Source organism: Asparagus officinalis, chromosome 6 (assembly GCF_001876935.1).
Source record: "Asparagus officinalis chromosome 6, Aspof.V1, whole genome shotgun sequence".
Taxonomy (NCBI): domain Eukaryota; kingdom Viridiplantae; phylum Streptophyta; class Magnoliopsida; order Asparagales; family Asparagaceae; genus Asparagus; species Asparagus officinalis.
The window spans coordinates 58443895-58455590 of NC_033799.1; the positions used below are offsets into that span (position 1 = coordinate 58443895).

Consider the following 11696-nt stretch of genomic DNA (forward strand, 5'->3'; position numbering starts at 1 on the left):
CTGAGAAGCTTCCTCGGCCACTAGCTCTTCAATCGGCTTCACGGGGATAGTTTTATTAGCTGCTAATAACCACTTGCAGCTTAAGAAGGTGAGGTTCAACTGCCGCTCAGAACTCGGGAGACTGAACTTAGCACCAGTACAGCCCGTCACGGTCCACAACCATGCACGAAGACCGTCCACCAAACCGCCGTGGGTCCGAAGCTGCTGACGTGGATTCCCGACATAAAGCTGATCATAGCCAAACTGGCGAGCGAAACGGGAGGGGAGGGATGGCTCTATGAAACACTGATTCCTCACCCGGAAAGTCAGATAACCCGGCCTAATGTTCATCAACCAGTTAAAGCAGCCGATGTCTAAATGAGTTCGATACTCCCTCGGCATCTCCTGAAAATGCCCAACACTTGTGGACCTATAGCTGTTGTCTGACGTCAGGAAATCCTCGTCCCTCCCACTTGCCGTTCTCAAACAACTGTAGTAGGGGAGCGGAGGGGTCTGTGGCATACGGTACTGACATCATATCAGAACGATGAAGGACGAACCAAGCCATCAAATAAGTGTACGGAAGCTCCACCTTAATAGTAGGAATCTGAGCCGGTGATTCACTTTCCTTCTGTGTAAAAGCACTAGAAATCTGTCGAAGCCCTCGATGAATGTTAGCCACCATCACCGGAAGAAGCGAAAGTTCCTTTTTGTAGGCAAGCTTAACCGCTGGGTAGAGCACCTCCAATGGCAAGATATCACTAGACTGATATGGGACCACGCATTTCTTTAACCAGATAGCGAGGTAACCGGCGAGAAGGGTCATCGGTCGCAAGATGAACCGCTGGGTAGAGCACCTCCAATGGCAAGATATCACTAGACTGATATGGGACCACGCATTTCTTTAACCAGATAGCGAGGTAACCGGCGAGAAGGGTCATCGGTCGAATTGGCGCGGTTGCATGCCACAAGAATGTTTTAAACTTGGTCCCTGTAGGAAAACCACTCTCAGGACTGCTAATGGTATAGGAATGGGCGTCAATCTTCTTCAGTAAACTATTAACCCCTGAAGGAATGAGTGGTGCCAACTCACAAATAGCCTCGCCAGAATTGCTCTCTAGATTCCTGAACAAATAAGACGCAAACTGCTTCTGGCTCACATGGGATTTAGCCCTCTTCGCTAAAGGTTCAGACTGCGCCAAAGCGATATGATAGTGACATGTGAGGTCCCATAAAGTCTCGTAGCGGTCGGGCATGCGATCCTTCAGCTGACTTAATTCTTGGTTGGAGGGAAAATATTCTTGATATAGCATCTGTTCCATGGGCAAACCAGAAATCCTGTGCATCTCATGGAGGGCCAAGCCCAACTCCCCTTGCCGGGTCAGAAAAGTGTTCGAATCCGGGTTATAGAGCTCGCACAAAGCGAAGAAATGCTTCGCGCTAACAGGCAAACCATACATGGTGGCACGAACGGCTGCATACAGACCACAAGCGTGCAACTCCTCGCTCCATCGGCTCAAGACGTACTTCGTCATGCGAGTCCACCAAAGTTTGTCCAAAGAATGGACCCAACTATAAAATCTATGACGTATCGCAGGCATCTCCCGTCCTAAAGCAGCGAGGCGATTCTTCAAAGTAGAAGCAGAGGCAAGAAGCTCGTTGCGCGGCGGTGCATCCAACCCAAATACTCCAGGATGCAATCCAGTAATATAACTCCTGCTCAAACCAGGAGCTGCCTGATGAGTGATGTAGCCGCAGTGAACGCTCTCATGCTCCTCCGTCAAGCACCACGACATCTCCCGTGTCACAGCCTGACGCCTGAGCTCAGTCAACGAACGATGCCGAGGAATCTTCGGCAAATATATGAAACCACTGCCAGTTTTATGAAGCCACTGCTCGGCATCAATAAACACTGCATCCGGATCTCTGGCAGAGTCGCCAAATAAAAAGTCAGTCTTCCTGAGAGACTGAACAGAACTGACATCCTTCACGAGGGGCGCATCTGTAATCAACTGGCGAAGAGCTCGATGTCCACCTTCCTTCACCACTTGGGCAACCTCTGTCGACGTGCCCGAAGGCACAATGCAGCGTTAAAACGCCCCCTTTATTGATTTTGAGATATGGTTTTGACCAAGCAAAACATATCTTTAAAGCGTCGATCCTCGCCAAGGAGAATCAAGGCTCTTCCCGATTGCCTCACCAAGGAGAACAAAATGGGGATAAAAAGGACCAATTTGTAAATTTCCAAGAAAAAATGGACTAATTTGTAAATTTCCAAAAATAGCTCACCAGCATAAGAGGGAGGCGCGCCATCAGCCGACGCGGTAGAGGATTGACCTCTCGCAATACGAGACATAGAGACCTGCAAAATAAGTTAAGGGATCAGATCTAGGAAAAAGTTCCTCTTTTTTGCAATTCTCCCACCCTGAAAGGTGAGCTCGAGGCGCCAAATCTGATAAATGTGTAATCATATCAAGAAATCAATTATAGTGCAAAATAAAATCAAAATCAAAATTTACAAACCTGTAAGGGGGGGGGGGTCTGTAAATGATCATCGGCCATGGATGTAGATGCTATAATACTAGGGGTAGATGCTGGAAAGCTAGGGATAGATGCAGACTGACGAGCACCCTCTAGCTCCTTCCGACGCTCCCTTGCCTGTTGTGAAAGCTTATTAGGTGGCACCCGTCTAGTCCTAGACTTTGATGGCTGTTTGTAGAAAATTTGCAGTAAAAGAAATAATGAAAGAAAAATTGATTTGTATTCTCTCAAAATCAATTACAATTAGATTCTGATTACAAAAGAGAGGAGAATGAATTTTATTCTTCCCTTTGTTTAATTCTGGGTTCTTCTTGGTAGCGATGGAGTGCCTCCTTCGATTGCTTGCGTCGAACTTGCTCTCCGTTGACGATCTGACCAAACTATCTCACGAGAATGATTGACTTGTATGATGAATCCGGTTTAGGACTCTTAACAAGTTTAAGAAACTCGGAAAGAGTTGAAAACTCTGAAAAGTGTTGTTGAAAACCGAATAATCGATTAGTGTAATTAACTTGCGTTGCAAGTTTAATTAAGAACTCTTAACGAGTTTAAGCACTCAGAGCGAGTTGAAACTCTGTAACAGAGTTGTTAGAACCGAAAATTCGGTTAATAGCCAAGTAGATCCGCTGTTGGTGAAGGGATTCTCTGAGATTTGAGAACCGAAAATTCGGTTAATAGCCAAGTAGATCCGCTGTTGGTGAAGGGATTCTCTGAGATTTGATTAACTGACTGCCGATCAGTTCGTTGATCTTCAGGAAAATCACCTTCTCCGTGCGGTTTAGCTGCCGAAAACCGATCAACAAAAACCCACCCTTACTCAGTTGAGTAATGCGGTTATTTATAGGGGGATGTGAGGGTGTAACCAACCCCTAAATCCGCTTCTAAGTGGGCGAGAATCCCTCAGAACGTGGGATAAACGGTTGTGAGGCCGTTCAGCTTGTGTTTGAACAAGTCAAACACCTAACTTGGCGTTCTGGGCCTTAACTCTGCGCCTAAGGCTTGAGATGCAGAGTTAAATCTCTGCTAGAGATTTGAAACGCACAGGTCGCATGCGCACAGGTCGCTTGTGTGCTGAATCTCAACTCTGCGTCTTGAGTTTGAGACGTAGGGTTAAGTGTTTGCTGAAGAACGCACAGTCTTTGCGTTTTGTGTTTTAACTCTGCGTTGCAGAGTTGAATGTCTACTGGAGAACGCACAGTTCGTATGCGTTTTGAGTTTGGGAAACGCAGAGGTGGACTCTGCGTTTGGAAGAGGTTGTTGTCTTGTAACCTCGTCCATTACAACATCGCAAAGTCTACCGCTCATTGATCTTTACTTGTTATGGGGTGTGAAAGTTGTCAGATTGTAACTCTCACAGTTGGTTATGAAGGCTACTGAATAGAGTTTTCATCTTGATCTATGTGAAAAGTCCTATGTTTGTAGCTTTTGTTTGTTGAAGCTTGATGGGGATCGGCTATCTATTATGATTTTTAGACAGCCTACAGAACCCCCTCCAAAGTTTTCGAAAGTTCGCGGTTGACTGGGATGAATTTTCGGAATACTTTGGATCCTAAAATTTTAGTTGGTTGGTTATTCACTTCGTCTGATTTGAAGACATTGTGAATTTGGTTGTTGGAATGCTAAAATTCTGTTTCCTCGAACCAAACAAGATAGCTTTTGAGTTTTGATGGCAATGAACTTAGTCAAACAAACTAAATCCTAAATCATCGTCAGACTCGCCGACAGGCTCGTCCTTCTTCTCTTTTTCCTTAGAGGCAAGAGCAACCGCATTCTTGGCAGATGCAATAGAGATAACAGCAACAGCAAGGACGTTCTTGTAGGCATTGACGAACATGTGAAGCGCAGCTACAAGAGTTGGGTAAGAGAGAGCGAAGGATAGCGAAGCAACCATAGAAACACCAGCTGCAAACTTGTCAACGAGGTCATCCTCCATGAGGTTGAGCACCTCTGGGCTTAAGACAGATCCATTGTCATAGACAGAGAGAATCGCAAGCCCATATGAGAATGGCTTTATCCCAAGTTTAGTCAGGAGGACAGCCTCAGAGGAACCCATTTTATTTCCTTTCTTGATCAGCTCAACTGGGGTGATGATTTTAGCAATATCATCATTACTCTTTGTTGGGATGTTAAGCCATTTAGAAGAATGAGTTGCGCGTAGCTCCTGTCTTCATTAATCTTGGTGGGAACGTTAAGCGATTTAGAAGAATGAGTTGTGCGCAGCTCGTGGCTTCATTAATCTTCGTTGGGATGTTAAGCCACTTAGAAGAATGAGTTGTGCGTAGAATTGCATTTGACAGTTTTAGCGTTGCCGATGGTAATCTGTTTGTACTCATCCAACAGACTCCACAGCGGAGTCTTCTGTTTCTTCTCGGCTTTGGTCACCTTGATAGCTAACATCAGTCTTTCTCTCTATTTATTACAGCTGTGTTTTGGCTTCAAACGTTGAGAAATTCATTTGATAGCGTTCAAAACGCACAGGTGGATTCACATGCTTGAAAATTGAAACACAGAGTTGAACTCTGCGTTCAGAAGCTCAACCAACGCAAACGCACAGGCCGCGTTTGGCGGGATTCTGGGCCTAGAATCTCACCCTGATTCGACAGCTCATAGCTGTCTATAAATAGACCGCTGTGGTCAAATCAAAAGTCATCCGACTTTTCATCTGTCTTTTTTTGAAAAGCTTAACGAAGTTTTTGTTTTGAACTCTGGCGAACCCTGTTCATCCTCTTCGATCATCATCCTTTATGGGCTCAAAAAAGAAGACTGTTTCCCGTCAAAGGTCGGCCACTGCCGCTGCTCCGAGTTCTCGGTCAACCTCGGCCGTCGACGGTGATGAAACTCAGGCAGGTGTGCCGTTGACGTAGGCTTCTCTCGTCGGTGGTAAGTATCGCCCTTCATGGCCACAAAACTTGCTTCGGCGAGCTCTTTGAAAACCCTAGATGGGTTCTTGTAAACGAGGAAGATGACTCGTTTTGATATTGTAACGCAGAGTTGGGACTTTGTGTTTTGAATTTGAAACGTTGGGGTCCGACTTCTGCGTTAATAAGTTTTGACGCATGGTCTGGGCTGTACGTTCGAAAACTTAACGCAGAGTTTGACTTCTGCGTTGATAAATTTTGATGCACGGTCTGGGCTGTGCGTTCGAAAACTTAACGTAGAGTTCAACTTCTGCGTTGATAAAATTTTAACGCCAGGTCTGAACTGTGCGTTTGAAAGCTTGACGCAGAGTTCGACCTCTGCGTTGATAAAATTTTGAACGCCAGGTCTGAACTGTGTGTTTGAAAACTTGACGCAGAGTTCGACCTCTGCGTTTGCTAAAATTTGAACGCCAGGTCTGCACTGTGCGTTTGAAAGCTTGACGCAGAGTTCGACCTCTGCGTTGATAAAATTTTGAATGCCAGGTCTGAACTGTGCGTTTGAAAACTTGACGCAGAGTTCGATCTCTGCGTTTGCTAAAATTTGAACACCAGGTCTGAACTGTGCATTTGAAAGCTTTCTCTCTCTTTAGGGATTTTGACTAAGGTTCCCTTTGTTTGATTAATTGAATACTTTTCTCTTTTGCAGTGCCTTATACCCGTGAACCTCTTACTCTTCATCACCATTTTGGTCATGAGGGCGGCGTGGATCTAAATATGCAATTCAATCTGCGTCAAGAACTCCCAATATTCCAGGATTCCGACAAGGATCGTGTCACCCTGATCTCGAATCCAAGCCCAGCTGTACTTAGAGTTTTAGTTACAGACGCCAAGTTTGAACTTGAATCCCGCAAGAAGCTCACCAAACCAGCCTTTCTATTTGGGGATCATGTCACTATATGGAAAGAGACCGTGCATGGCGTCCATTACAAATGGCTAAGGCAAATCAGGGATCGTCGCTTCTTCCTCCCTGATACGCACAGAATGTTCCCAATTTCCTACTATCAACGTGCCTTTGTTCCCCGCCATATGAATTGGGACTTGGTTAAAGAGCAGGACGGGGTAGTTGTTGGGTCTTTGACTTACAAGGGCGTACACACCGTTGGTTACAATCGACAGGTGTCAACTTTGGAGCCCTGCTTATTCTCACAGGGGTATCCTTTAGGGGAAACAGCTAGCACAGCTAACACTTTTATGCGGAGATTTCTTGCCGCGAAAGGAGAGTTCCCTTCCTCAGTATTTAGGGCTCCTAGATGGGTACACTCTACCGAGACAGGATGGTGGACACAAATGACGGAATTCGTGCTGACAGAGTTAGAGGGATCATTAGCTCAATCTGGGCTTGGTTGCCCTATAATGGCTACCAAATGTGGTATTGCCTACAACCACTATAATTTCTTTGCTATTTTGGAGAGATATAATTCAGACACTTGCATATTTTTTACACCGGAAGGAGAATTAGGGTTTGCCCTGCACGAAATGTATGATGTCTCGGGCCTTCCTTTCAGAGATTTGCCCTATGAAGAATTCATCCCTGGGTCCAACGAGCTCAGAATTTTGAAGGAGACGAATCCTGAAGTCTATGGCACCTTGTGGGAAGTAATGTGTCATTTTCAAATCTGCACCCAGCTGATAGGGACGCGTGGGCGTGGGATAAAACAGCTATCTTGGGCTGAATACTGTTCGCGGGAAAAATTGCTTTCTTCGATTCCATTGCACTCTTGAGTAATAGTTTATCGATTACAAAAGATCCGGTCTTTTTATAAGATCTGGTTACAACAAAATCAAAAGAAAATGAAAATTACAACTTTCCTTTTATGTCGAACGAATCACGAGATCCTGTTTTGCGGTCTCTTGCTTTTGTGGGTTCTTTGCCTGCGCCGGGGTTAATCCGTAGACCACCGCGCGATCTTGATCCGGTCGGATCTACACGGTATAGCGGGTGTTATTTCGCGAAGGAAATAACAGCCGTGGGGATTATTTCGCCAAGGAAATAATAGCCCAAGTTATCGAAATCGACCAAGCGAAATCGAGACTCTTCTCGGGATCAAAGACCAAGCTCTGATCCGGAGGAAAACCATGTAGATCTCAGATCTGATCTCTTTCGAACTCCTACCTTATTTGGCGTGGATGATCACCAAGAACCAGATCTGAGAGTCCGAGTCTTCTAAGCTTGAAAATCCGAAGGTGAGTTCTCAATCCAGCAGAGTTTCGGCTCCAAAATTCCAACCTAAATTCCCCCCTTGAGCCTTCAACCTCTCAAAAGTCCAACCCTTTTGAACAATGAGCCTAGGGGTCTATTTATAGGCTCCTCAAACCAGATCTGGGCTTAGATCTAGGCCCAGATCTGGTGGCTCGGCCACCTAGGTGGCTCGGCCACCGAGCCACCAAGAGGTGGCTCGGCCGGCCACCTAGGTGGCTCGGCCACCGAGCCACCTTGGTGGCTCGACCACCGAGCCACCTTGGTGGCTCCCCGGTGTTTGATTTTGTGTCGTTTTTCAGTTTCGCGGTTTATCCGAATTTTATTGTTAATCTGGACTCTGATTTGACAGTCCGGATCCTGATTTGGCAGTAAATCCGCTTTGGTGTTGTGGTTTAACGATCATGCTTGGATATATCGCCCGATGGTTCGTTGGTTTGTCGAATCACCGTGCCGAGCTGTGTTAAGGGACCTATAAGCAGTTTTATACGCCTACAAATACCTTTTCTAGAATTTGTCTCATAAGACCGCTGCCGTGTCTTGTCGGGATGTGAGCACCTCTGAGACTATCCAAGCTTTGATTAGTGATGCCACTATTCACTATGTCAATGAAAGAATAGAAGATGATTTCTCGGCGCAGACTGAATTTGAAAGCTTCCACCATCAGGCTGCTACGCCTATTTCTGACATAGCCTTGTTGGCAGGCTTTCTTATACTATGGCTGAAGCGGTGTGTAGTCCCTACCAGGCTGATAGATGCTGTGATGATAGAAGTAGTCTATCCGGCTGTCCTTTTAGCTCACGGGAGACCTGTAAACTTACTTTCAGCTATGACGTGTTGTTTGCAGTATGGTTTGAGGGAGTTGTATCTCGAATTCATTCAGGTGAAGGAGATAGACTCTGAAGGAAAGAAAAGTTTGGTGACACCAAATCCTCGAATTCAGGTGAAGGAGATAGACTCTGAAGGAAAGAAAAGTTTGGTGACACCAAATCCTCGAGTACCCTTGCCGTATACTTATCTGATGGCTTGGTAAAAAGTTTGGTGACACCAAATCCTCGAGTACCCTTGCCGTATACTTATCTGATGGCTTGGTACGTATCTCATTGTCCACATTTGATGAGCGCTCCATCTTCCTTGGGTGAAGGCTTCGTCCCCTTCGTGCAGAGACTAGAAGAGGCTACTTGGGAGGGCACCTATGTAGTGAGGGTCCGTCAGATTCTGTCGAGAGACCTCAATTACCACATATTTTGTTGCTTCCCGGACTTTGATGGTGGCAGCTATGGGCAGGTATTCCAAGATACCGCTGACCCTAATAGTTTTACCCGTTTAGACGGGGGAGTTTTCCATTGGCTAGTAAACATTAGGCCTGGTTATCTCCTCCTCAGGTAAAATGACAAATGCATAATCGAGCCGTATCAGCCGTACCGATTTGCTCGCCAGTTCGGGTACGACCAATTATACGTTGGAAATTCGAGGAGCAAACTTGTAGTTACGGGCAACATATATGAGGGAGCTCGGGCCTGGTATTATTCTACCGCAGGTTACACTGGAGCTACCTTCAGGTTTCCCCACAAAGTGCCTAATTCTCTTCTCTCCATGGCCTTTTGTAACTGGTATCATACAGCTTCTAGGATACCCGATTATAAGCTAAACCTGTCAGGCCTTCGAGAGATCAGAAGGATGTATTCGTCCCGGAAAGGAGCTCGAGTATCTCGTCTGAAGGGGGATCAACGAGTTTTTACATTGTGAAGATGAGGCTGAGGAAGGAGAAAGAGACCTGGGACCAGAGAGTGCCCCAGTAACGAGCCCTAAGGCTGCTGAAACTCCCAGAACAAAAGCACCTGGAAAGAGGGCTCTTACCGAAGAAGAAGTAGTTCAGTACGAGAAACGTACTCGCAGGAAATTGCTAGTAGACCCTCCTTCCCAGAAACTAATGATGGATGCTTTTAAATCTGCCGGTGGAGGGGAAGAGCAAGAACCAGCTGCTACAAATCGTCCCGATCGCACAGATCCTCATTCTGGGGGTTTTACATTTTCCGGAGAATTTTCCTCTTACTGTCCTTTGGATCAGGAAGAGGGTGGAGATGAGTCACTGATTGGGGATATGGGGGCTTCTTCTACAATAGACCCCGATATTTCACCATTTCCAGATCAAATTCCCGGTGCTGCTCCTTCATCTGTAGGGACATTGCCTACAACGTCTCCCTCTGAAGGGGTTAGACTGTCTACAGATGAACCGGTGACAGATGAACTTGCAAATTTTAACGAGAATCAGTCTCTCGCTTCTTCTGCACTACTGCCACATTCGGGGACTATTATTCCTAGTCCGACGACTGGTAGAATGACTAAAGTGGATACGACTGCAAGTTCTCCTGGATTATCGACTGCGGATGATGAGGAACCGTTAGATTATGGGACCTCTTCTCACAACGATGATGCTGATGAGGTATCGACTGCGGATGATGAGGAACCGTTAGATTATGGGACCTCTTCTCACAACGATGATGCTGATGAGGAGGAAAGTGATGGTGACAATGATTCCGCCGGCTGGGCTGATCCGCCACCATCCTCTTCTGACAAGGCGTCTGCTTATATTCCTTCCTCCCCTCTTGGTAAAGATCACGCCCGTTGGTTTCTCTAGACTTCTCTTTCTTTTGTGCTAACTACTCTTTTGTGTAGGTTCTCCGACCCGCGAGGCCGCTGATAAGACTTTGTCTCCCGAACAGCAAGCAGCAACTGCTTCTCTCCCCGAGCCAACGCCGGTAACGACTACCTTTTTACAAGAAGAATCCCCCACGCTAATGATTTCTCTTAAGTCTGCGGGGACGGAGAGTGCGCTGAGTTCAGCCCAAACAGGGGCACTCATGGTTCTTCCTTCCAGTCCTTCACAACTGGATATTTCTATGGCTTCCCCGGCTTCTTCACGGCCGTCACCCACCGTTCTTGCACCGGGGTCTATGATTTTGGGCTCTCCAACAACATCTCCTGTGAAATCTTTAAGTCCAGTGGTTATCCCCTCCATGCTTAAGATTCTTGTACGACCTCTGGAGGACATGATGAAGGTGGCTATTGATGAGGTTGGTGCCGGACAAGCTACATTCGACTCTTTTAAACCAATACTCATGCCTTTCTTGAGCGGCATTCGATATGTGGATAACACTCGTTGGTTTCAGTACTACTCAGAGAATATCTCTCAATTGGAGAAAGATCTGAGGGCTTTGGAGGAGTTGTAAGTGCTGACCTTGCTGCCCAAATCACATCAACCTTCGATGATCTCAGGGCTGAAGCGACTCGCCGACATGAAGTTCTTTAAGAGAGCATCACTAAAAAGGAGTTCGAGATCGCATCCTTACAGGGGCAGTGTTTTCAAAAGCAACAGGCCGTAGTTGCTTCTAACACTGCCATACAAACATCTCGTGCAGAAATTGATCGACTCAAGGTGGAGTTGGCTCGACACGAGGCTGAGCTCGCGCGAGAGGAAAAGATCTTGAAAAGGCTCACATTAGAAAGCGTGAAGACCTACGCCACCTATCGTTCGTCGGTCCAGGATCTTGAACTTATCCAAAAGGAAGCTATCACAACGACACCGGATGAGAACAAACTTAAGAAGAGAGCTGAGGTACTGGTACAAACCGCTCATGAGGAGAAGATATCTGTTATTAAGTCCCGGCTCGCGTCTTTCAATTTTACTGGCCTAGGGGCTTAATTGTGTATTGTCTTTTTTTGTTTGACAAGAACAAGTTTTTTTTTGTATCACTTCTTAATATTTCTAAGTAAAATAAAAAGAGTGATTTTGGCTTTTCTCTATTTATTGCATGTGTCGTGTTTTGACTTGCAACAATAAAATTATATGAAGAATGCCTAATTTATAGAATTTCCTTTACTATCATTTAAGAAAAAAAAATACTTTAACTTGTTGGGGATACATACTCGTCACTTCCTTAGGATATGACTCGTTCAATAGAATTCTTCCTGTGTTTCTTTTTTTTTTGTTATAGACACTGAAAGAAATCCGCAAGTGCCAACTTAAAATTCTCTTTATTATCATTCGTTATAGACAC

At 45.7% G+C, this 11696-nt stretch overlaps 1 protein-coding gene across 1 annotated transcript; it reads right to left on the bottom strand.

Moving 5' to 3' along the window:
* Positions 4199 to 4573, bottom strand: LOC109846223 (60S acidic ribosomal protein P0-like). The gene has a single exon (XM_020415447.1). It carries the CDS (start codon positions 4571 to 4573, stop codon positions 4199 to 4201), a length of 375 nt encoding a protein of 124 aa, XP_020271036.1.